The following is a 26,293-nucleotide window of genomic DNA, read 5'->3' on the forward strand; positions in this document are numbered from 1 at the left end:
GCCTGCCCCTAAACAATTTCCCACCCCTAAGAAAGCACCACCAGCCACAGGTCAACAGCTCTCTAGCCACACCTCTTCAGACAATGATCATTCGGGTTTTATTTATGACAAATCCTTAGAGCACACACATCCAATTCCAGAACAGAAATGTACAGCATGAGGCTTAAATAACTTTCATACACTATGTACAGTCATCAGCAGAGGTACAAAACATATACACACCTTGTGCTACCATGTGATAGGAGAGCGCATGGGCCCAGAGACCCAACAGCCTGGGCAGGGGCAGCCTGGGCAGGGGCAACGGCTTTAAGAGTTGGTGGCAGGGCAGGGCAGCAAGACATCAGTGATCTCTGATTTTCAGCAGTACCAACTTGCCCCTTTCTGACAAAGCCTTTAGGATTGAAGGTGGAGGGGAGGAGGTCAAGGAGGTCAACTGGGTGCTGGAGATGAAGGGGCTGGGCACAGGAGACAGAACAAAGATGTCAAAGAGACAAGTTCCCCTGCACATTCTGTTCTTGCACATAAGGAGCAGTGAAGACTCGGGAGTCAGGAGGGGCAGCCTGGGCTCAGGGAGGCGCGGTGGGGTCACCGGCCACTGCACAGAGGAAGCAACAGCAGTTTCTTGTTTGAAAGGACAAAGGGACAGATGCCCCAGGTTTGGGAAGGCCTTCACTGCTCCTGCAGGGTAGGTCCTGCCCACACAAACAAAGCAGGCTTAGCCAAGGGTGTGTGGCTGCACCCAGCCCAGACTCCAGGGGAGGCCTCCAGGAACTGGGAGAGGGCGGGACAGAGGGTGATACCCCGACTTCACAGCAGCTTCCTGCCCACGCTGCTACCACAATGGGTAGCTCGAAAATGCCCCAGCGAGGCAGCGGCCTACCCACATGGGTTTGTGCTTCAAACTACCCTCTGACCAGGCCACACAGCCTCAGACAACACCAAGCCTGCAAGCCTGCAGCTGGCACAAGGGTGGGAGGCTACTCCCAGGTCCATAGCTGTTCCTTTTCAAGTAGCTGGTGGTGGTGCTCTGACCACATCAAAGGCTGGGCTGGGTCAGCCTCTTGTTCTTTGCCTTCTCTCTCTCCTTGGTAGTCTCTAAAGGCTGCTCCAGGCACAGCCTTCCAGGATCTGGCTGCTGCAGAGTCAAGTCTCTTCAGCAAGAGCAAACACTGAACTGGTTAATACTGGAACGGGTCCTGGCCTGGGATTGTGCAGAGAAGGCCTAAAAGAGTGGGCACAGTAGACAAGTCCCGTCCAGGTGGAAGCCGATCAGCTTCAGAAGCATGGATGTAGAGGTTAGTTCAGGAGGTGGGAGCCTGGGTCCAGGCTCTTCAGGCTCAGTATGGTGGGGTACAGCTATATGCAGGTTTTTAAAGGCCTGGGGTATGGGGGTCTAGGGAGGGTCCCCTAGCATACAGATGTGGCCTGGGCCTCAAGTCTTAGGATGGGGCACAAGAATATGACAAGTCCCAGAAGTACATGGGTGAGTCAGCCACACACATGGACATCCCTAGCCTAACTTAAGACTCAGCCCATTTGGGAAAAGCCTCCTGGGCCCAAGCTTGCCCATACCGTCTACCCAGAGACCTGCCATTGTGCTCAGTCACAACCAGTTTGTGCTTCCAACATGTAGGATGCTTGTGCAGTGAGTGGAGCTAGGGTTCTGCCCTGACCATGTACCTTGGACACCCTTGAAAGAGTGGGCAGGGACTCCATCATTCCCAGGACTCAGCTCAGAATGGCTTGGGGATGATGCGCTCAGAACTCCAAAGGATTTCAAGTTTAGTGAATGACACTCGCTGGGACAGCATAGCAGCCCCGTCATGAGGTAGGGACCCATCAGAAATGGCTGAAGGGGCATTGACGGTGAGCACCTCTCACGGGGCTGTAAGACCACACGCTTTGTACAGGAACTGGCCTTGCAGCTATACAGTACAGGCACCCCAGGCTGGGGCAGCCCAGACCATGGAGTCAGGATAAGTCTCATGTGTTTCTGTAGTTTGTAAACAGTCATGCAGATAGGTTCTGGGTTTTCTTACAGGATGGAAGGTCCAGGATTTCCATTCAGGTGGAGAGGGGTGGAGGAGAAGACGTGGTCACTTCTGAGTGCTAAGGCAGTTTCTTAGCACTCCCGGGATGAGCAGAGGAAGGAGGATTTCTGGTCATGGCAGAGAGACTGTCCAGGTTCTAGCTGTCAGATGCATCATTGTGAATATCCACTTACTCAGACTTAATACCATGTCCGGCAGGGGCCACCGATAAGCGGGACGATCGTCTTCGTTTCAGCCTTGGACACAGCTCTGGGATGACTCAGAGAGGGTCTGTCCTCAGCAGGGAGGGACCCTCCCTCCCATCCCAGGGCCACATGGACAGGCACCAATGTACCCGGCCACAGAGGGCGAAGAGCTAAGTGCAGAGGTACTATGCTACCTCTCCAAAGTCCACAAAGTCACCATGTCCTCTGAATGGAGCTGGGGTTCACGGCGGAAGCACATGACCAGTGAAGTAAGTGTGGAGCAGCTTAAGGGGCAGGGGAAGCCAGGGCTGAAGGATGGAGTTGACCCCTCTCAAGGTCTAATCTTACAAATTCAGAGTTGTTCCGATAGGGGGCGCCAGACACTGATTCCACCTCATCCCTGCAGCTGAGTCCACAGCCCCATGGGAGAAGCAAGGAAAGAGTGTGAGCCTCCTCTTGCTAATCTAAAAGGGAGAGCCTTTGGCCCAGGCTGGTTTTAAGGCTTGGAAATCTGTTTCTAGAACAACTAAAAAAAAAGAAGCTGAGGAGGCTCCCTGTCCCCTTGGGATGGAAACATAATTAGCTGGGGGGTTAGGTTGGTCTTTATTACCCAACCCGCTACCTAGTGGACAGGACCCCATTAGACCACACCGGACTCTCGGGAGCATGGGTTCCCTGGTCTTGGGCTGTTGGTCTTGGGTGGACTCTCTGACCTTCAGGGTCTGTGGGCACGAGGCCCATAAGAAGACACATGTGGGCTGTGGGCATGGCTGGCATAAGGCTGCCCAGCATGATGCCAGGCCTCAGGATGGAGGAAGGCACTATGGCATCAGGCGGCCTAGAGACCTGAACTATACTAGAGGGTATGCTGGGGTGAGGCAGAACCGGGGTGGGGCAGAGCCGGGGCAGTGGCCAGAGCTGCAAAAGGGGGCCTTTCCCTCCTCTGCACACCAAGGGGGAGGCAAGGGGTAGACAGAAAGGGGGCTGGAGCGCCAAAGAGAAGATCCCCTCCCTCCCTCCAAGAGCAGAGGGAAGAAGATGGGAAGAAACTTCAAGTCAGTTTCCAGGAGGCAACAGCGAAACATAAAAATAAAAAAACAATAAATTAAGTAACTGTAGTATTGCTGACCTTCCCCCCACCCCACCCCCCAAAAGAATTGTTTAAGCAGCTCCACTGAGGCCTCAGCAGAAGGGGACCCCAGGGGATGACTGAGCCCCACGGGGGTTGGTTATTGGCAGCCATAGGGCTTAGGGTCGGCTGCGGGACTTGGCTGCTTACATCTGGTTTCCATGGTTACCTGAGAACTACCTTGGTGGGCTCAGAGGCAGGTGCAGTGGCTCCAGAGGTGGGGTTAGGAGACACGGAAGAGGCTAGCTCACTGGAGGATGGATGGGGGACGGGGTGGCTAGGGCTCTTTCTCCCTCAGTGTCACCCTAGGCTGAGGGCTCAGAGAAGGGCAGGACTGGCTCAGCAGGATGTGGCCAGTTGTGGGGAGGACAAGGAAGTTGGGGTGGGGGTGGGGGGATGGGATGGACCATGCCCTTTGGCTTCACAGCTGATTCCCTCCTCAGCCTCTCCTCTCTCAGGAGGCAGGGGAGGGACCGAGGGGATGGCGAGAGGAAGCAGGGCAAGAGAAGGGCCACACCCTCTGTCCTCAGTGCACCTGGCTGGTCTGGTCAGGTCAGGCCACAGCTTCCTTTTCCATGCTGTGTAGGCCGCTGGGTCTGAGGGTCTGGCCACCCTCAGTCCTAACTTCAAGGGTGGGCTGTTGGTAGCCGCCGCATGCTCCAGAACTTCACTGTCAGGTCACTGGGGAGGACAGAGTGAGGATGGGGGCTCAGCTGTCACGTGAGCCCAGCTGGCTGCCCCCGGAAGTAACGGCTGGGCAGATTTCCCCCACCCCCACCCCCCCCCACTAAGGTAAACTACTCAGGAGCAGTGGGGACTGCACGGGAAGGCTACCGAGCAAAGGGAGGACCCAGGCCTTGGTCTCCAGGACCCTGCAGGGCTGGTGTCCTGGGCTTTCTTGGTGTTTAGTTTTGTCCAGGCCTCAATGCCTCCCCCTCTGCTCTTGCTGCCTGGGGTTCTGCACCATTGCTCATGCTTGCAAGACAGGTTGGAGGGGCGAGCTCTTGGGCCAGGCAGGGCACAGTGGGAGATTAAGAAGGTCAGGAGTAAAACAATCTCATACCGTGAAGAAGCAGCTCAGATCGAGGTGGAGAGAGACAGGGAAAGGCAAGAGGGGAGGAATGAGAGAGGAAAGAGGAGGGCTGCGGAGGGGTCAGGGCATGGTGGTGGCGCGGCCCTTTATGGCCAGGACTCGGCGAGGAAGGCAGGGGGTGAGTCCAGGGACGTAATTCCACAGCTTTACCCGGCAGTCACTACGGGGAGAGGTAGAGAGGCAGAGAGGAGAGGTAGGAGGAGATGGGAGGGGCGAGAAGGGGCACGGTGGGAACAAGGAGAGAAAAGAAGAAACCCAGCTGAGTAGCGCCCCTGGGACTGAGGGCCTGGCACTGCCTGCACAGGGGGCCGCAGCCGCAGCCGCAGCCGGAGGAGCAGAGGTGTGGGAGGGGCAGGGCAGGCCTCAGCTCCTGCACGGGTCAGAGAGTGACTGGGATGGCTGGGAAGACAAGTCTTGGCCTGGGGCCCGGTGGCTCCCTGATCCCCTGCCTAGGGCAGCACCCGGGACATTAGGGTGCTTAGTGCTCAGTGAAGACGAACAGGAGGTACAGAGAGGAGGGCTCTGTGGGGTTCTGCTCTGTGAATCTGATCTGTGAGGACAGCTGCACAGCCCTGAGCCAATGGCCAACCTCCTGACTGGAGGAAGAGGGAAGGGAGCAGAGAGGCTCTCCTGCCCAGCACCCACCTGGAGGCCGTGAAGATGTGCTTGCTGTTGGTACAGATGGCATTGATGGGGCTGTCATGGCCCTTGATCTCACCAATGGGGGTGAAGTTGTCCACATTCCAGACCTTGATGAAGCCTGCCCGGCAGGCGCTCAGCAGCATGGGTCGGCCAGGAACAAAGGCCAGGGCACACACCCAGTCCTTGTGAGCATTGGGGATTTGCTGTGGGAGGGTCAGGGCTGATGAGGTGTAGGAAGGGAGAGGGCCTGCCCCCAAGGCCCCAGGAACACACACATCCCTCTGGCTAGTGGTGGAAGGATACTTCCTAGCTCCTGGTGCCCACAGCTATCATGCAGGCAGACCCCATCATTCCCAGGAGCCATGCTGAGCTACGCTGTGCCGGGGGGGACTCAAAAGCCCAGATGGGTCCTTCCGCCCAGTTCCTACATTCAAACTCCCGAATCTGCACAGCTGGAAAGGTCTTCAGAAGAGCTAGGCTAAAGTCAAGTACTCCACAAGGGGTACTTCACAGCGAATGGGAAGCGAGGACTTCATGGAGAGCAGTGTACAGAGGGCCCTGGTGGAATCACCGCAGGCTGCAGGGAGAGGAGGTGAGGACAGCCTGGGAGACGGTTTCGGAGGGGCTCTGCTAAGGTCTGCCTGGGGCCTCGCCTGGACCGTTCCACCCCTCCCTCCCCCGCGAACCTGAATGAGTTCATGCTGTCCCAGGTCCCACTTCTTGATGCCATTGTCCCTGGAACCACTGAACAGTATGTCTCCTTGGATGGCCAGGCACTCAATACCGTCATAGTGAGGGGGCTCAAAGTTGTGGGTCGGGCCAATGGTGCCCATCACACAGTCGCCCAGCTGGAACATCTGCAGGGGAAGAGGGGCAGAGCCCAGAGGGGGGTGTTTGGGGGCAGGCCTTGAGCACTCCCGGGAGATCACTGCCATGGTCCCTCCCACCTCCATCTCCCTTTTAACCACCTCTTCCCTCTTTCTGGCCACACACAGCGCCCAACTATAGCCACAGAGAGCAAACCAAGTGAGTGGGGTTTGCATATTTTGTGTTCTTCCCTGTTTATCACTTTAATTTTGCATCGTACCCCATTCAGAGGCTCTACCTGAAATCCTCACCCATTTAGGCCGTTAACTTTTCATTTACAGAATAATTTTAGGCCCTTCACTGTTGACACACATCTCCCTGTCTCCTCTGAGATGCCCTCTCCAGCAGCAATTCCCAGAAGTCTCCTTGGTTTGTTTGTTTGTTTGTTTTGTTGTTGTTTTTTGGATTTTCGAGACAGGGTTTCTCTGTGTAGCTTTGCGCCTGTCCTGGATCTCGCTCTGTAGACCAGGCTGGCCTCGAACTCACAAAGATCCACTTGGCTCTGCCTCCCTAGTGTTGGGATTAAAGGTGTGCGCCGCCACCGCCCGGCTGAAGACTGACTTGTGTGAATGCGATGGTATTCTGCATTCTTTTTTTTTTTTTTTCAGAGCTGAGGATCGAACCCAGGGCCTTACGCTTGCTAGGCAAGCGCTCTACCACTGAGCTAAATCCCCAACCCGTCTCCTTGTATTTTTATGTGTGCCCCGGGTAACAGAGGGTAAAGGTAGAATAGGAGGAAATAGTGAGAACAGTATCTTTCAGGCCCCAGAGCAGAGCTGGCTCCAGTCAGACCCCAGCTAGTGTCAAAGTGGTTGTAGGTACCTTCACGTAGTGGTCCTTGGAGCCAGTCACCACGAGGTCATGCTGGTTCGAAGTCTGAGTGACTGTCAGGCACATCACTGGGCCGATGTGGCCGGTTAGTTTGCCAATGGGCTGGAACCTACCGTGGGGAGAGATCGAACAGGGGATAGTTGGTGGGAGGGCACCAAGGACAGAGCAGGGGGTCGGAGGGAAACTGACCTGGACTAGACTAGGCCGGTCTTCCTCCCCTTCAACGCAAGATCAAGGACCAAGTTTTTCAGAGGCACGGGACAAGCTCATAGTGTGGAGCACTGGAGGCATAGCCGAGGTCCTGCCCACACTGGGGTGGCCACACCGTGCCGAGGCCTGCGGTCCTTCCGGGGGCCTCTTCTCCTGACAGCTCACTGACCTGTTAAGCTCCCAGATGCGGACAGCATTGCCAGAAGCCACATACAGCATGGTGCCTGAGGGGCTGAGGGCCATCTGGTTAATCTGATGCTCGCCCTGGGCACTGGTGATGGCACGTGTAGATGTGGCTATACAAGCGTCTCCTGAGATCACCTGGCCCGAGGATCTACTCAGAGAGAAAATAGCAAAGCCAGAGGTCAGAAAAGTCTATCCACCCAGGCTAGGAAATGAAAGAACTTCACTCAGACCAGCTTGGAAAAACCACTTCTTCCAGGATGCCGGGCAGAACAACTTCCTCTAGAGGCCGGATGAAGGAAGAGCTACACTCTACCCAACATGTCTCTATGACCTGTTGGGGTGCACGGGCAGGTTGAATAGACCGAGTAAGAGGCAAGGGGCAGGCGCTGAACCTGGTCCATGGAGAAATCACTTAACTTCTCTAAGCCTCAGTTTCCCCATCCATTGAAAAAGGTGATAATATTCATTATGTGTACTACCCCTCCCCCAGACTGCATAAAAAAATAGCTTTAGGTTCACAGCAAAACTGAGCGGAAGGCAGTTTCCCCATATACCTCTTTCCTTCCCAGCATGCATAGCTTCCCCCATTGCCAACACCCCACACCGCAGCCTTTGCTACAACAGGCGAACCTGTAACAGACACATCACTCAAGCTCATCACATACAGTGGGGTTCATTCTAGGCGGTCTGCATTCTATAGGTTCAGTCAAATGTGTGACATCATCAACGCAGAGTAAGCTCATGGCCCTAAATATTCTATGTTTGCTTTTCAAGCATCAAACTAAACAATTTGTGGCTTATAATGCACACATAAGAACAGAACTTGACTTCTGGAGAGTTTGTGTCCCTGCTCAGGCCCACGGTGGGTGGCTCATCTGTGAGGCAGGTGGCTGGCCTGGTTTTGGAGGCTGCTGCCCTCTGCTGGTGTTTTGGATTCCTAGGGCTATCTATGTAGTCCATCTCAAATGGGAGATCTTGGAGAACTGAGACAAAGTGAGGCAAGCCAAAGGCTCACCAACTGCTGCCGTTCACAGACCGTCTCCCCCCACACTTTGTCCCCCTGGAGTCAAAGCAACCCTATGGGCCAGTAAGGACCTCCGTGCCCACCTAATCGGGCTGTACTGTGATTAGTGGGCACCTAAGTGGGGAAGCACTTTTCTCAAATGCAGTCTGATAAAGCAGGCCTGGGAGTGCAACACTTACGTGAGGGTCCTGATGCACTTGGCCGAGTCCCGGATGTCCCACACTTTGATATAGGAGCTGGACACAGAGAACACCAGCCCAGAGTGGCTGCAGTATTTGACAGACACCACGTTGTTGGGGTGGCCCTTGAGGGCCGCGATCTCCTGCCCTGTTACCAGGTTCCACATCTTGCAGCTACGGTCTGCCAGAGACAGGGAAAAGGCTATGAAGAAGAGCTGATGTCAGGAGCCAGGAAGCTCCCCCAAAGAGAGTGGGGGGTCACACTTGGTGGAGACATTTCAGAGCCTCCAGTCTGAGGGAGAAGCATGCATGCATGTGCAATCTCATTAAAAAACAAAAAACAAACAAACAAACAAAAAAAACTCAGGAGATGGAGAAGTGGCTGAGAACTTCAAATAATGGCGAGTTCTGTGATCATTGCTGAGGTGTCCTGCGCTGTAAGAAAATTCCTACAAATGATCAAGTAGCAAGCAAACATGGGAAAACTTGGAACCAGTCCATCACACCTCAGTTGACATCCATCCCCTCTCCTGTATGTATAAATGTGTGTGTGTGTGTGTGTGTGTGTGTGTGTGTGTGTGTGTGTCATATATATGCATACATATGTTCATATGTGCATACACAGGTCCCTATTATGCATGCATGCTACAAATTTGTTCTTTCTTCTGGTCAGGTCTTTAACTTTTTTTTTTGTTGTGATTAGTAGTCGGACTGTGAACTCCTGCTGCTGAGACCAGAGGAACTGACGGGCAGGTGCAGAGATGACGTGGGGAGGAAGTGTAGGTATCAAAAAGCAGAGATGCAGGGCTTCAGAGACGCTTCCCCAAATGTCTAAAGGTGGTCTGGAGGGGGCGGGTAGGGGTAGAGCCCGCAGGATCATGGGGGAGCGAAGGCTCGGCCAGGAATGTGTTGACTGAGAGCCTTGAGCCAAGGTCCAAGACAGGAGTGGTAAGCAAGTTCTCCACATAGCCTCAACTCTTAGGGGGTTGGGGTTGGGGAGGGGGGCTCTGTATGCTGTTGCCTTCACAGCCCACTCTGGAAAAGCAATGTGGAGTGGGTGAGAGAATCTAACCCCACTGGCCCCTCAAGTCTCCACGCACCTTTGGACCCCGTGAAAAGTAACTCATCGGTAGCATCCAGGCAGAGGATAGGCTTGGTGTGGCCCTCGGCCATGGAGACACACTGCAGAGGGGCCGTCCGTGCTCCCTTGGCTCCGCCAATGGGGGTGATGATGCCCCTTCCCGGGAGAGAGGGAAAGAGGATGTGCCAGTCAGCCAAGGAGACCGTGGCCAGGCTGACTGAGGCACACGGGAGAGAGGGGTCTGGGCTGAGAGGGGACAATGATGAATAACGAGAGATTCCAGGGCTGCTAGCAAAACTCCACCACGGTCTGGGAGCCAGAAAGAACTGCAGCTGCTATCCTCAGCCTTGCCGGAGAAGCCCATGCCAGGCATGCTGGAAAGTACAGGATGAGGAGAGGGTACCTAACCTGGAGACAGAGACAGGCGTGCAGCCTGCCCTGGTGGGGTGGGGCAGAGGTCCAAGTGCTAGCACTGGCCTCTGTGGCTCCCAGCAGTCTCCGTGCTTCTTCGGCAAAAAAAAAAAAAAACAGGGAGAAGGCAAGAGAGAAGAAGGATGTCCAGGCTATCACCCTCCCCACACGTCATTTGCCAGTCAGTGTTCTAGGGCTGGCACCTTCCAACAGGAAGGCAGACAGACACCTACACAGAGCCTCCAGTTGGACCAGCATGTTCAGACCTGCGTCTATCATTTCCAAAGGGATAAATCAGGGCTGGACACAGACCTGTTATCCCAGCACATGGGAGGCTCAAGCAGGAGGATTGCTGTTAATTTGAGGCCAGACTGGTCTATACAAGGAGCTCAAGGCCAGCCTGGCACACATAGGAAAACCTGTGAAACACAAGCAAACCAGCCAACAAACAAACAAAACACCATCCCCTAAAAACTCCACAGGGATGGATCAGGCAGGGGACTGCAGCCCAGCTCGGAGCTGGGATTCATGGGCCTCTCTGGAGCAAGCCTGCCTGGACCTGTCTGCACCTGCGTGGACCTGGAATGGTACCTGCTTGTTCTGCACAATGTTTTGGGAGCAGGAATAAGGCCGAGCCAAGTACCATAAGGGCTTTGCTATGTCTACCTCTTGGGGTTCTGAGGATGGTTTCTTCTTTCTTGGGAAGGTCTTTAGGGATGAGACCCAGCTGGGTTACATCAAAAACCACATTCTAGCTCTTCAAAGGAGACCGCTGTTGCAGACAGTGGCACAATGGCTGGGGGGTCTACTGAGATGACTGACAAGCTCTTGTAGCACTCGTGCATGGTCCTGCAAGACTTGCTTTGGCCAGGTGCAACACCAGGACACTAGTCAGACATGCCCACATGCCAGATAAGCACATGCACAAATAGCTCCCTGCTTTTGCTCCCAGCTTGTGATGCGGCTTTGGGCTGAGTTAGGCCAAGATTGCCGTGAAAATGCATCAAAAGGAGCCGGCGCTCTAAAGAGACTGGCGTATTACTGGTAACACCTATTGGCAAGGGGCCTCCCTGCAGAGGAAAAATCAGCGGTGTGAACCACAGTATGGCAGGCTATGGTAAGCAGAGAGCATGCCTGGCGAGCTAGAGGGAGCTTTTGGCCTTATAAGAGAGACTTCTGCTGCCAGGGTTCTAAGTCTTCCCCCTTGCTGCGGGGACCTGTGCTCAGCAGGCTGAAGGGACCAGCCTCTGGCTGTCCTGTGGGCTTGTGAAGGGGAGCAGACAGCCACAAGTCATGTGCTAAGAGATACAAGCCGTGCTCTGTCTCCCTTGGTGCTCCGCAGAGCTGAAGTTTGCAAGACTCACCCACCAGCACAAGCTAAGTTACAAGAGCCGCAAACAGCCCCCACAGCCAAGGGCACTCAATGAAAGACCAGCGGGCTGACAAGGTCCCCTGCTACCTCTTGCTCAGCGAAGCTCTGTTCCAACTCCAGTCCAACCCAGGCTTCCACGTCCCTCCCCACCTTGCCCAGGGCAGGAGGGAGAAGAGAACAAGGCTAGCCACAAGCAACTGCACCCTCCCCCATCACAAGCCCTTAGCTCTAGCCAGGCATGGCATAAGTCTGAGGCCATGGGGTCACCATGAGAGGAAGGAACCATGGGGCAAGAAGAAGTCTCAGGAGGGCCATGGATGTGGAAGGGGCAGGGGCTAGGAGAGGAGGGGCTGCATGCTGAGGACAGGGGTTCAGGCAGGAGGGACTGGTGTAGCATGAGGCAGAGAGCAAAAGAAGAGAGAGAGCAAGAAGAATCAAACACGAGAGACATTCTGTGTGTACCTCAGGACCTCCGACAAAGAGGAGTCGCTGTCATCAGACCTGGGAAGGGCAGAAAATTAGCTGGATTAGGGGAGAGAGGAAAACACACACAGGACAGCGGTAGCGGCATCAGCAGCAACAGCGCAGGGGGGTCAGAGGGTGGTTATTCTCTTCAGGGAAGGCAGAGAGAGGCAGGGGAGGGGGGCCTTCAAGGAGAGTGGTGGGGATGGGGTGGGGACAGACCGGCCTGGGAGCTGGGAGAGTCCCCCAGCAGCGGACCACCAGGGGATCTCTCAGCTAGCAGGGTAGGGGTGAGGAGAGGGCCATAGGAGGAGTGGGAGGCCAGCCCACGCTTGGGGAGATGGTTCCAGGGCTCTCTTTGCTAGTTCCAAGCTCTCTGGTTGGCCCACTGCGTAAGCTGGGGCTGGCTGTACCACCCCGGCAATGCTCAAGCCTGTCCAAGGACACAGGAAGGCCCCACTGCTCTTTCCTTCCCTGAGACCATGTCTAGAAGTTAACGCTGTTCTGCATGTGGGTCGCAAGAACGGACCACAGGATAGGACCCGAGCCTGTAGACCAGGCCAGGATGGGCAGAGTCCGACCCTAATTTGTGGGGTTTGGGGGAAGGACAAGTTTAAGATGGATGTAGGGGCGCATGCCTGTAATCCTAGCACTTAGGAGAATAAAGCAGAAGGCTAAGGGTTTGAGACTAGTCTAGCTACATGCCAAGACCCCGTTTCCAAAACAAAATAAGTAAATAAATAATAACAAGTCAATTGCACGGCACTGGGGAGAGGTGTATCAGGATGGGGAGGGCCAGGAATCCCACAGCTTCTTTAGTAGGAACTGAGATGATTTAAACTTGGGGAAGAACGGTACCCAGGATGCTGACCTGCTGGGTCTGCCCCTCATGGTTTTAGCATCTAGGGATCGGTGTTTTGAGCCAGAAGGGGATGTTCCTGTGAGAGGGTGGGCAGAGTATGTATCATGAACCAAGGACAAGCGGTCTATAACCTAGGGCTCCCCTGAAGGTCACAACATCCTTGCTCCTCATGGCAGGAAAGCTTTCAGGGAGAAAGAAAGGAGCCCCTTGGGTAACCATAGAACTGAAGATAGTCACAGTGGGCTTGGGGGAGCACAGAAATAAAACCAGGAATGATGAGGTCCTCCCCAAGCAAAGTCCTGCTGTCAAAGTTAGCTAGAGTCAGCAGGCACAGATTCTGGACGGCTTTCTAGGCAAAAGCCCCTGGGCTCTGCTTTGGAACATTCTTATGCAAATCAGGGAAGACAGACAATTCTTGGGCTGATTGACAGTTCCTCTGGAATCATGCACATCCAGCAGACTGGGAAGCAAGGCTGAGCACCTTCTGAATACAGGGATGGCTGTGAAGAGAACGATCCCCATAGCAACTACAGCACCACATCAGGAGCTGTGAATACAGGGAGCTGAGCCTGCCCCATGGAGATGACTCAGAGGTCTCTGTCCACTTGGCAATGCTTTTGCAATCAGGTAGAACAGTAGTTGGAGCTTAAGAACAGTGAAGACAGCAGACGCAGATGAAGGGGACGCTCTAGAATACACTCTGGTATGTTTGCCCCCACGGCTACCACTCCTGACTCTCCCACTCTAGTGAGGGAACTTGCATCTTTTCCTTTCCGGGCATCCCAGCATGCTTGGGGGGAAGGAGAGACCCTTGGCCAGTACAGAAAAGATGAGAGTATTAAGGGCCTCACGGCTCAGAGGAACTGGAACCGACGGGCTGGAGTCTACCCAGTTGACCCGCCCCCACAGGCTCCCTCCCAGCCTCAATGCCCTCCTTGGCTCTCCTCAGGCCTGCTCTTACTTGTCCAGTGCTGACCCCTGGCTCTGATTGCTCGTGAGGCGAGAGAAGACATTGCGGTCATTGCGGGGCCGAGTGGGAGGTGATGATGGAGGTGTGAATCCCATGTCTGTGGATCTGGGAGATGAGAACAGTCATCAGTGACCACACCCTATCCACAAGTCCAGCCAGCATTGGACTTCCAATGATGAGGTCTTTAAATATTTATTTCATGTGCATGGGTGTTCCATCTGCATTTTATCCGTGTACAAAGCAGTGCCAGAAGAGGGCATCAAATACTCTAGACCTGGAGAGACTGGTGGTTGTGAGCCCCTGTGGGAGCTTGGAGTTGAACCCAGGTCTTCTGGAAGAACAGCCAGTGCTCTGAACCCCTGAGACATCATCTCTCCAGCCCCTAGATGCTTACTCTTTGAAATTTGTTTGTAATCCCACAGTCAGTGCTCCCGGTCATTTTCTGTGTGATTCTCAGACTTACATCATGCCATGGAAGTCTTGAGTAACTCAAATGTGTGTGTGCTTCTAGCTGATGCTGTCTCTGCCCTGATCCTGGAAACAAGTGTCCTGTTGATGCTAGTTACTGGCTTTATTTATTGTTACATTTTTGTGTTTCTTAGTGATGAATTTTATTTGTTTGTTTTGACACATGATTTCACTATGTAGCCCTGTCTGGCCTGGAACAAACTATTTAGACCAGGGTGGTCTTGCCTTTGCAAAGCTTTAACTGGCCTCTGCCTCTACTTCCTGGGTGCTAAGACTGCAAGTGTCGGCTACCATGCCCATTTCTGAAATAGTCCCAAAGCATACTGCAACAGTCCTCTCTGATATTGCTAAGCATTAGAAAGCCCAGAAAGATTAGGCAAGCTTTGTTGGGGCCTGAGTTACAGTGCCCTGTTTGAGCTCAATACTATCAATCAATGGTATACAGTAACTACAGTGTCTTTATTTAAACAAGGTGATGCAGACATCATTGAAAACATCATCAGCTCCTCGCAGGAGCCCGGCTCTCCATCTACCCTAAGAGCAGTTCCGGCTCTGATTCCATGATTTGGTGTTCAGAACAACTTTAAGGAGCTGAACTGTGAACCATGAGATCTCAGTTTCTTCAAGGGAAAGTCTACGACTGTGGTGGCCTGCTCATTCCCCTCTTTGGAAAGCTGTCTTTACATTCCCCTCCCTTTGGATTGGCATCTTGAGTTCAGCTTGATCCTCAGACCACAATTTCAGTGTACTCTCTGAGTCCACAGATGTTAGGCTACAAGTATACAGAGGTCCTTCCAACTCTGCTCCACCAAGACCACCTGCAAGCCGGTGCTGTGGGCATCTGCTTTGGTGAAGAGGGAAGGCTGGAGTCTGGAGCAAGTTTTTCCCCTGCCTCTCACAGGCTGCAATGATCACTCTGAGCACAGACACCTCACTATTTAGCTGTGAAGACCACCCCACCTCTTCAGAGTAAGTATAAGACCATGGGGCCATAAAGGGCTGTGTTAGCAAGTGTGTATGATAATCCAGAGAAGAATCTCAGAGCCAGGCATGCACCCAAGGACTGGACAGTGACTTGAACAGATTCTAGAACATGCTCTCACCTGATTGGCTGCCCCCGGTCATAAGACTTTCTTCGGGTCAGAGGGGATGTGTCTGTACCACCACGAGACTGCCGGGGGCTAGGGAAGAAGGGTCCAGTGAATCTGAGACCCAACTTTCTGCCCACCTTGACCCACATACCAGGATCCCCCTCTTACAAAGTGCTGCCCCGGGTGGGCAGGCTGACAGTCCGGGAGACCTTGTCGCGGTAATAGGGGTCCCGGATGGAGAAGCCCACTCCATCCTCTTTGATCTCAACGAGGGAGGCCAGGGACTTGGTGATGTTCTTGGTGGAACTATCCAATGGGGGTCCCAGGCATTCCGCAGACACAGCCTTCATTTGGGCAGATAGCTTAGGCTCACCCTAGGAAAGGAAGGATGAGTGGACCAATTTGTCTAATTGATGGACCACAGGAGGTAAAGTAAGAACTGAGCCTGATGATACGGACCTGCTATCCCAGGTGCATGGGAGGCTGCGATTCTAACTGAGAGAGGGAGAGAGAGAGAGAGAGAGAGGGCGCAGAGGACCTAGCTCAGTGTGGGTCCAAGCTCCAGTATGGAAGACGTGGGTAAATCCTGAGGGAAATGATACTGCCTGGCCTGAGGAAAAGTTGCTGATGCAAGAGCCCTTTACCATGCAGACCACAGAGCATCCATCCAGACTGATCTAATCAGATCGCTCCAGGACCAGGCAGAACTCGTGGCTCAAGTCTGCACTTTCCTACATCTGACTTAATAAGAAGTCTTCATTGCTGGTCCGTCACTAATCCCTCACTGTTGAGAAGAAAACTTTCTTACTGTGGACTTCAATGCAGTAGAAGAAATCATCCCAAGAAAAAGAACCAGGGCCCGAGTCAGCTTTGACCCAGAGTCTTGGGGGTGGAGGGAGGTGTTCTGTGATGCGGAGTCTCTGGATACAGTGATGTCACTAGGTGTAGAAATAGGCTCTTAGGGGCTCTGGGTATTTCTCCCATCTTGAAGAGAACGGGCTGCCTGGTCTACACAGCAAATTCTAGGTTAGTCTCCCACCCACCCCCTCCAGTGCCAGGAGATCCTTCTTGGTATCTCCATTTCTTCTGTGGACAAAACTGAATTGGGGCTGGAGGCATGGACCTATACTCATAGGGATCAGGCTGTCATAGGTTGGCCCTACTAAACCTACAGCCTGATTCCCAGCAGGGCTTACCTTAAACTTGAAGTCATCATGGCTGGTGGAGCCTTTCATGGTGAATGACTGGGAAAAGCTGACGAAGAAGGCAGGAAAGTTTAGGACTATGATAGTTATACTGTAACTCTCCAAGTCTCTCTAGGACTTAGAAATATGGGTCCCATAGAACCTGAAAACCCAAGCTTAGCCCTGGGGCCCTACGGTAACCCCTCCTCCGTCCCCAGGTGCATGCTGTGAGGCACCGCTGACTTCCTGCTTGAAAACTCACCTTCCCTCAGAGAACTCGGAGACTTCCTCATCTGTGCTCACATAGCCATTCTCTGAGGGAGTTGGGGAAGGGAGGGAGAAAGTGGCTGAGAGACCCTATCAGAGTATGAGGATCCAGCATCTCACCCACAAGGATCACAAGGCTTCTGAGGGAATTCTGAGGCAGGGGAGTTTTGGGAGCTGGGAAGCCTTCCCCACACTGAAGCATACCCTGCTGCACATTATAGAGGAGGGCCTGCAGCTCAGGGTGTGCCTCGGCCTTCTCACGCAAAGCATCAAGGAGAAGGTGGTTCTGGGAAGCGCCTGTCATGTCTGTTTGTCTCAGCCGTCCTTCCAGCAGCCGGATCTGGGCTTCCTTCTGTGCTACCTGGAGTCCCTGGGGGCAAAGAACAAGGCCTGGGCTCACTCTTCCTGGCCTGTGCTTGACACTATAGCTGCTAGGCACCTACACACAGACACACACACATACACACACAGAGACATACACACACACACACAGACACACACACACAGAGACACACACACAGACACACAGAGACACACACACAGACACACAGACACACACACGCACACATTAGTGAAGGTCACTCTAGCGTATACTCTGTTATGGGTGGACTTTCAACATAGAAGTCCCAACCCCTGTTACCTTAAAATGCGACTGTACTTAGAGACAGGTTCTATGGAGTGGGAAACGGGATCATTTGAGGTCATAGGGGTGGCCCCTAGTACAGTATGACTGGTGTCCTTACAATAATAGATCATGACAAGCCACACAGAGGAAAGATCACGTGAAGACACGGGAAGAAAGAACGGACATGAAGCGAGGCTTCAGAAAAACCACCCAGCTGACACTGGGATCTTAGACTTGGGATTTCCCTAGGGCACCAGCCCCACAGTCTGTGACATTTTGGCAGCCTTAGCACACTAACACAGTCCCCTAAGACACAAAGCAACACTGAGGAGCCACTGGGGGTCTGCCTAAGAGTTGGGCAGGATGGCCTCCCAACCTCTTTCCAGTTAACTCTATGCAAACTAGCTGGTGTCTGTCCCCAAGACTCATCCCTAGGATAGGAAGAAACACATTCTCTGGCCACAGATCAAGGAGAGAGGCCCACTGACTCCTGAAGTTCCGGTAGGCAGAAGTGAGGGTGGGGGTGAAATTTTTGTTTCCTGCTCCCCAATCCCTAATGTACACACACTTCTCCCTCGGCCTCCAACAGACCCAAGCCCAGTCCTGCTATGGATGGGCCTGGCCACCTTTAACTGAAGCTGTGCAGTGTGCCAAGCCCCTACGTGCAGCATTTTTACAACCAGCTACAAGCTCTGTATGGTCAAAGCTCCTGTTTTATAGCCAGAGAATCTGAGCTTGCAGGTTCAGTAGCTTGTCCCGGCCTGTGGATGACGCAGGTAGGAAGGAGCCAAACCCCTGGGCTTCACCACCATGGTATGTGATGACTGCCCAGCTGCAGGGGCGCTGCCAGCTCACCTTGTCAATGGACGCCTTGAGGAAGTTGTCTAGCAGCAGGCGGGCTTCAGCTAGAGAGCAGGAGCTAATGACCACTGACGTATCGGTTGAGTCCAGCTCCTCCTTTTGGAGACCAAAAAGCAGAGACCCCTGTCACGCAGGGCTGCCAAGCCCACTCAGGGTTACCATCCCACCCAGCTGGGCCCCGTGGGTACCTTGGTCTCCTCTAGCTGCATGATGGTGGCTTGGCAGTCAGTGATACTGTCATTGATGTAGTCAATATTGGCTGCCAACACCTCGATCTCCTCAGCCAGCTCCTGCAGGCCCTTCTCCTCCTCAGGGCTCTCAGCCTGCAGCTGCTCCCGCTTCCTCCGAAGTGCCTCCTGGAGGAGGAACAGCTCCTCCCTTTTCTGGGGGGGATTGGGGGGAGGACAGCAATGGGGAAAGCATCTCACACCTAGGCAAGCCCTGCCCACAGCTCCTACACCCAGCCACCCACCTGCCTGGGATCATCCAGAGGTCAGAACAGGCATGAGGAGCAGAGGATTGGAGACAGGGGAAAGAGCAAGGGGCCGGAGAAGTAGGAAGTGACCAGACAGGTGGAAAGTGGGGTGGGAGAGATGAGGAGGGGGGTTCCCACCTTTATGAGACGCTCCATGTCAGCCTCCAGGTTGACAATGGTCATCCTCTGCATGACGATGTCGATGATCCTCCGCTCCAGGGACTGCCATTTGAGTCTTGCAGCCTTACTGAAGCTTTGGCTGGCCCCCTTCTTCTGGAACTTTCTCCTGGGAGGCAGAGGCAAAGGGGCCTTGGCTGACTGCTCTGGCCCTCGGAGGCTCTACTGAGCTCCCACACAGAGCCCGAAGCAGACAGCCCAGGCACCAGAGCACTTGCCAGATCTTCTGCCTACAGGCACGGCTCACACTCCTCACCTGGCAGGGCGGGTGCCATTGACAGCAGATGCAGGGTGGTCCCCCAGGAAGTGGTTGATCTTTCGGTTCCACTGCCGCACTATGCTGGAGACAGAGCGGGCTCCCGATTCAGCCTCAGACGAGGTCGTACTGGCAGACACCTCAGCCCCAGAATCCAAATTGGGGGGCTTCGACCCTACACGCCCAGCCACTCGCTCTGACATGGGCTTTGCCAAGCGCCTCAGTGCAGAAACCTGGGCACAGTGAGGACAAGAAGAGAGGACCCAGTGAGCAAGAAAGACGAGCTTCAGAAAGCCTGGCTTGAGGTGTCGGGGAGAACAGAGATAGCTCTGTGCAGGCCTGAGCGCTTGGGACTGTAAAGGGATAAGAAGTCTGTGATGTAAAATAAACGCAAGAGATGCTTGTCTGTCTGTCTGTCTGTCTCTCTCATTTTCTCACTCTCACTCTCTCAAAGGTGTGTGTGCATGTGCACACCTGGGTGTGCATGTACATGTGTTCCCAAGCATGTGGAAGCCAGAGGTGGACATGGGGTGTCTTGCTCTATTATTCTCTCCCTTGTGTTTTGAATACTGTCTGTCAATGAACCCAGAGCTCTCCAATTAGCTATACTGGCTGGCCAGCAAGCTCTGAGACCCATCTGTCTCCACCATGCCCAGTTTTTAATGTGGGTGCTGGGGATTACCACGTAAGTGTGGTAAGTAACTTACTGACTAGGCCATCTCTCTAGCCCCTTTTCTCTCTCTCTCTCTCTCTCTCTTTATTGTTGTTTTATTTTTTGCTTTTGAGACAGGGTTTCTCTGTGTAACAGCTCTGGCTGTTCTGGAACTCACATTGCATCAGGCTAGCCTCGAACTCACAGAGATCTGCCTGTCTCTGCCTTCTGAGTGCTGGGATTAAAAGCATGTGCCGCCACCACCCAGCTTTTTTCCTCTTTTTAAAATGACCAGCCAGGCACTGGGGGTGAGATGTGTGTATTCTGCCTTCTAGGCTCAGCTCACTGGTTGAGAAGTCATTTCTCACAGGCTACTACAATTTGGCAAGGCTGTGCTCAATGAATGAAAGGAGATCCAGGCCACAAATAGTGTAGGTCTCCTTCTCCATTCTTCCCCCCAACCCCACTCCCTGCCCCTTATTGCTTCAGAGGAGAGCAACTTAGGAGCCAGAGCCAGCCCTGTACATCCAGCTGGGCTGATGAGAGCACTCACCTCCTGGGTTTTCCTCCTCAGGACTATTTCCTGCTGACGCTTCTGAGACTCCAGGGCCCGTATCTGAAACTGGAATAAATGGGTTGGGCCACACTCAGCCATGAACAGCCCTCTTGCTGTCCAGACAGGGCTGGAGACAGGCTGGGAGCTCTGTAGCCAAAAGCTCAAGACTTTCCTGTGTGGGGATTCCCTCACTGCCAAAATGTAGATAAAATGATACTCAGAGTAGCACCCTTCTGTCTGGGGTGGCCATGAGGAATTCCTGCCCACAAGGACAATTCTCTTGGCTTTATCTCCTACAATGAACATGAACCTGGACTAGAGAGAGGCCCAGTTTTCCTAGGCTACTTCTTCTGGACCGGAAGCTCCACGTGTCTGATTTTGCCGGTGACCTTGGGAAATGCATGCCCTTCTCTGGACTCAAGTTATTTTCTTGAGCATGCAAGGGTTGCCAGCAGTGGCTCTGCTTTCTGATAGGCTGTGTTGTGCTGTTGTCACTGGAACAGTAGGAACTTGGCAGGATGGGGGGGGGGGTTCTTAGAAGGGCAGGAGGCTGAGAGCTCCAGGGGGCTCTCACCTCCTGCCTCCGTTGTTCTTTCTTGAGCTGAGCAATCTCCCGGTTCCTCTTGGTCTCCACCAATCGCCGCCGCTGCTGCTCCTCGCGCATCTGTTTCATGAGGGCCACCTGGGATGGCAGAGACAGTGGAGGTGAGGCAGGGCCGGGCAAGAGCGACCCATGGGGCTCAGTCACGGCCGGTTGTGAGGGCACGGGTCAGGGAGGTAGCCCTCTAGGCATCACTGACTTGGGGGTCTGACACAGAAGATTTCCTTCCCACTCATCCTGAGGGGCTCAGATACCTTGACAAGCTGTTGAAGAAGTGGCCTCACCATTGAAGTCTATCCCAGCCCCCCCAACAGCCACCACATATGAGAGCTTGCTCCATGGCAGGCCCCATCCTTATGACTCTCGGATGAGAAAGGAAAGAGATGAGCCTTCGAGACAAAGTGACTAACAGTCCCAGAGCTAGGGAGAGCTGGCTAGACCTGGAGCCTGGGTCACCTCGCTTCCCAAATCCAGGCTCCTCTAGGTAACCTCTAGGTGGGTGTTTGCATTCCTCACCGCAGGGAGGTGAGCGCATGCTCGGCTCAGGACAGTGCGGAAATGGGCCTCCGTGCTGAGGCAGCATTGCTCTGCAGTCCTCCTGCAGGAGACCCTGAAGCTGTGGCCCTCACTCAGCCAAGATCGGCAGGCACGGGCTCTGCTTACAGTCCTTGGCTGCTCCTCTTTCCACCCATCTAGGGAAGAACCGGGGCCCTGCTTGGGCACCCCTGAGATAACCCTAGGCTCTTCTTCTCCACATGTAACAAGAGCGTAATCACAAGAGTGCAGTCAGGTGGGCAGGGCTAGGTCCTGGATGAAGGGTTTCAGAGCTCTGAAAACGAAGAACATACATGTGTGGATGCCTCTGTCTTTGTACCACGTCTTGGGCTTTTGGCTGTTTTTTCCAAGTTTCAGGACCCTATGAGAGTGTTGCCTTGTGAGGTTTTCTAGGGTCATTTCCACTCAAGATGGGAGCTGGCGAGGAGAGGTTGGGACTACCCTGAAGAGGCATTAGTAAGGAATCTGGGAGTGGGGTGGGGTGGGGGCGGGCTGGAGGGGGCACGAACAAAGATAAGCCTATCAAAGGCATGTTACAGTTGCCTCAGCAGTACCTGCAGAAGGGCCAGGCCACAGTGGACTACAGACAGCCGGGGGATACAGCTCACCCGGACCTCTTGGCATACCAAATTTGAGGAGAGAGTAGGTTAGGAACTCTTGAGAGATAACTAGCCAGTAGCTGAGTGGGTGGGACTAATCTCACCCCAAAAAAGCACAGCCAACCTCTAGGAGCCCAAGGTCACCACTGGGCGGAGCTTCTAGGAGGAGTGATTGGCTATTGGCTGGCTTTGTATGATGTCACTAGAGGCCTTAACGGTGAGGGTCCTAAACTTTGGGGTTGGGTGTGGGGTCTCAGGCACGTGCCCAGATGCACCCAGTTATTACCCTTTGCCAAGAGTGTGTTTTGCCCTTGGCGGCCTCTCAGCATCCCCCCCCCCTCCAGCCTGCCCCCTCGCTGTGTCCTCTGCCCTTCGCTTCCGCCCTGTCCTGCTCTCCGAAGAGCCAAGGAACCGCTGAGCTCAGCTCTTCCCGCGGCCCTGGGCTCCGGCTGGCCGCCTTTGTCCCCCGCCTTTAAGTCTCTCTGCTGCGGCTCAGCGCTGCGGGGGTGGGGACAGCCGCCCACATCACGCCAGCCACTGCTCGTTTGTGAGCAGAGGAAGCGCGGCGACCTCAGCCACGGTGCCAGATCCTGCCTCTGAAAAGCCTTGGCTGGGCCGCTCCGGCTGCCGTTTGCCAAATGGCGAATAGGCCGGCTCTGTTCTGGGAGATTCGGGGCGGGGGCGCTTTCGAAGAGGGCCTCACGGTCCTTCCTCCCTGCAGGACGAAGAAGAAAATGCATAAAGGGATGGTCTGCAGGGAGATTCACACTGTCCCTGGACAGAAATGTCACAGGATCTTTAGGCTGAGAGCCTTCATTGATAATAATAGGCAACTAACTGGCCTGCAAGCCATAGTATGTCAATTTAATTGTTTTTAATGTTCCATTTTTCCACTCCCAGATTTTCTATTTTAGAACATATTCCAAACATATAGTGATGAGTTTCAATATGCCTTTCCCATGCATTCGTCTCACGTACTTTGATCTTACATCCATCTCCCTTACTCCTTAACGTTCCCTCCTGATTCCCTCCTGATTTCCACGGTCTCCCTTTTCTCCTCACGTTTTAATTTTAAGTTAAGATACTACATATGAGAGAAAACGTGATTAAGGTTTCCTGGGCCCACCTTAGCAAGAGGATCCATTCCCTGCAAATAATGTAATTTCATTCTTCATAATGGCTGAATAGTATTTCAGTGTGTGTAGGTAGATTTTCTTTGGCCATTGATCTACTGATGAGCACCTAGGCTGATTCCATAACTTGGTCATTCTGGAAAAAAAAAATCTGTAATAAACGTGGGTGTGCCGGCATGGTGCTCTCCTGTATTTGATTCCTTCTGGAATATACCTAGGTGTGGTCTATCCGGATCATCAGATAGCCTGTCTTGATCAACTTCTCGTGTTCTGTGCTTAAGATGCATGCCCCACTTGGCTCTTCCTAGTGTTGGCCTGGTGGGTAGCTCCCAGGGAACCATGGTTGGAAGAACCTGGCAACTGACCCCTGACCCTTCCTCCTTCCATGCCACTAGGAAGAATACAGTTTTGAGTGGTTGCCCTCTGTGCCCCTCCCCTACCACCCCAGCCATAAAGAGAAATTTCTCCTCCTTTAGGTCACAGCCACTTTGAGGGCAACCCACAGAAGTAACGTCATCTGGGGTGGGACCAGTGGACGAGGCTGTTGGAGGGGAGGGTGACGCAATTCTTCCAAAACTAAAACTGAGAAATCTGAGTGATCCAAGTGCAGGCCGGGGCTTAGGCCATGAGAGGGACTGGGCAGGACAAAGTCTCCGGTCTCTGGCCGGTTGAGCTGAGGGTTCAAAATCTCCACCAGGCACAAGAGATGAGCTCAGCTGTCACAGGACAGTGTACCCTAGAGGGCGGGACAGCCCAGTTCCCTGGTTGGCGCTGCCTGAATGGACATGTGGTGCTCAATCCAGCTCTGACAGTGGCAGTAGGGAGGAAGTTTCTAGCAACATGGGGGTGGAGTTTTTAGGGAGAGGAAGCAGTGAGGGGCAGGAGGAGGACGCCTGTGGTCTCAGCCTGAGCAGAGGCTGAACGCTAACATTCATGTTTTACTACCTGAGTGGCTGAGCTGTGGTTCCTGCCAGGAAGTGGGGGTTGGTACCCTAGCTCATGAGTGATAGTGGGCGCTGGCTGGTGATAGTGACCCGCACATGGGAAGGCATCTGTGAGAGCCGCTCATTATCCACAAGACTGACACTCTCCCTCTTCCGGACCATTGGTCCTGAGAATTAGTGACTCGTCCAGGGTCTATGTCCTGTCTCCCCTTTTTCCCCCCTGGGTGAACCGCCTCACAAATGGCATCGTGGTGTTTTGAATAGGCTAGCAAGAGGCTAGAGGCTAGATGGCTCTCTTTTACAGAGCCCCTCATATCAGGAAAATAGAATCCCAGGAGGATCCTATAACTTGGCACCTAAAGCCCAGGCTGACCTTATGTGTGCTCCCCCAGACTGCTCTCCTCAACTCTCTTCTTTGCTGTGGCACCCCACCTTGGGTGCTCGGGGGGGGGGCTGGCTACTGAAGACCTTGGGAGGCCTCTGACGGCAGGCCTGCTCCCTCTGTCTCCAGGGATGTTGATTCAATCTTCTCCAATCGCCGGCATTACCATCTGCCTGCAGTAATTAAATGGTATTTGAACTGGATCCAGAAATCCCATCACAGGCTGCCACGTGGTAGGGAGGGTGTCTTCAGGAGCTCATACTTATCTACACAGTTGGAGGGTCCTCCCAGGCTGCTGCAGTATACCCTCAGTTCACCAAAGAGCACCCACGTGCTCGGGAGGAAGCGTCCAGTCTTAGGGCAGAGCCAGAGCTCCGATGTCTATGCTATGCCAAGCCTCGCTCTCTGCAGCTGCCCATGCTCTCCCGGCGTGCCTGAGGCTTCCCTCCACTCTCTGAGCCCTACAGCAGGGCTGTGGAAGGGCTAGTACATCCAGCCTGCCTGGGCTTGGAATGGCTCCTCACTGTCTGTGACTCTGAATGACACCCTCCGGGTCTCTTTATCTGTCAGTAGGGCGCTAGTGATGACCTCCTGGGGTGGTTGTGAGGGTGTGTGTGTCAGCTGCAGTGGTTAGGGCAGAGGTAGAAGTCAAGGCAGGAGCCTGCTGGCCCTGATGTCTGGGGGTGGGGGTAGGGAGAGAGGTTTCCGGTCTGGAGGTCCAGAGTGAACATATGAGAATCAATTTTGCCCGTTTCTGTCAGGAACCAGTTCAGGTGAGCAGGTGAGAGTCTGGGGAGCTCCCATCTTTGTAGGGCTCTTAACAGTTATGGAAAGGTGGGGACTTGTTTGGGCTTCCACTTCTTTCTGGAGAGAGAGAGCCACTCAGTAAAGTGACTGTTTATACCTCAAAGAAAACAAGGTTTTCCGAAGAAAGCCAGACTCCCACATATGGGTAGAGACTTGCCTGAGTCCGTCTCCCCCCCCCCACACACACACACATCCTCTATGGCATCCACACCCTCCACCCCGGTCCACTCATCCACAGCAGAGGGCAGCAGCCGGCTTGGGAGCTCCTCACCCATTTGATAGCTCTGAGTGGGTCTCTGGAGGTTGAGGCAATTGGGACTGGGTCAAGATGGTGACTTGGAGGCACCAGGTTCTGCAGCTAGGCGCCTCTGGGCCTTGAGTGGGTGCTGGCCCGGCGCCTTTCATTCCTTTCTCCTCTTGGTAAATGTTGGCTTAGGGAGAGGGGCCTGACAAGCAGTTCATTGTAAGTGCACAGTTGATGGGCCCGCTTGTGTGAGCCCATGGCAATAGCGCCTACCCCCACCCATGCTTCAGGATATCTGAAGGATGCTTGCTGCCCATCCTTGCATGCGCATGCTTACTGACTCAGGCTTAGTTGCCATGGGGACCTCATCATGGTGATGCAGCTTAGAAAAGGAAGTGAGGGGTGGCTGGGTGGAGACAGTTCTTCTGCCCATGGCTAGCTCCCGACTTGGTACAGATGCCACCTCTCCCTCTAATGGGGATCCCTCCTCCCAGTCGGGATCTGGGATGCGGGCCCACCTGGCAGCTGGCTCAGGGTCTCTTCTCATTGCCTTGACAGGGTACCTTTCCCTTGACTGAGGCTGCCCTGGCTGTGTTTGGTTTGGCCCCCCAACTCCTGGAAACAACCAGAACTTGTGCCTGGGAGTGCCACTAAGCCCTGGCACCTCGGGAGGTGGCTGCCGCACTGCAAATCCTTGGAACAGCAAAGATGCTGACCTCCCAGACTGACTCTGTCACAGGGGAGTGTGATCCAGAGCTGTGCAGAGCCACCGGGCTTGTCCCTAAGCTTTATCTGTCCAGAATGAGCTAGCTATCATCACCTTGCAAGAGGGATACTGACTTCCAGGCCTCTGGTGGGGGT

General features: G+C 54.0%; 1 protein-coding gene across 1 annotated transcript; it reads right to left on the reverse strand.

Annotated features, from left to right (window-relative positions):
- Positions 1-75: 75 nt before the first annotated feature.
- On the reverse strand, positions 76-25,463 carry Kif21b (kinesin family member 21B). Its single transcript, XM_036201974.1, has 23 exons — positions 25,400-25,463; positions 22,209-22,637; positions 21,285-21,460; positions 20,742-20,849; positions 20,165-20,233; positions 18,960-19,192; positions 18,665-18,812; positions 18,240-18,434; positions 18,046-18,147; positions 16,770-16,935; positions 16,561-16,612; positions 16,311-16,368; positions 15,283-15,488; positions 15,127-15,204; positions 13,547-13,660; positions 11,724-11,762; positions 9,498-9,634; positions 8,398-8,578; positions 7,178-7,342; positions 6,790-6,907; positions 5,787-5,957; positions 5,104-5,303; positions 76-4,046 (listed from the first exon to the last, which is right to left on the reverse strand). The coding sequence occupies exons 1-23, from the start codon at positions 25,461-25,463 to the stop codon at positions 3,992-3,994; spliced, it is 3,264 nt and encodes a 1,087-aa protein (XP_036057867.1). The 3' UTR covers positions 76-3,991.
- Between the last annotated feature and the right edge of the window lie 830 nt (positions 25,464-26,293).

This window comes from Onychomys torridus, chromosome 11 (genome assembly GCF_903995425.1).
Source record: "Onychomys torridus chromosome 11, mOncTor1.1, whole genome shotgun sequence".
NCBI classification, from domain to species: Eukaryota; Metazoa; Chordata; class Mammalia; order Rodentia; family Cricetidae; genus Onychomys; species Onychomys torridus.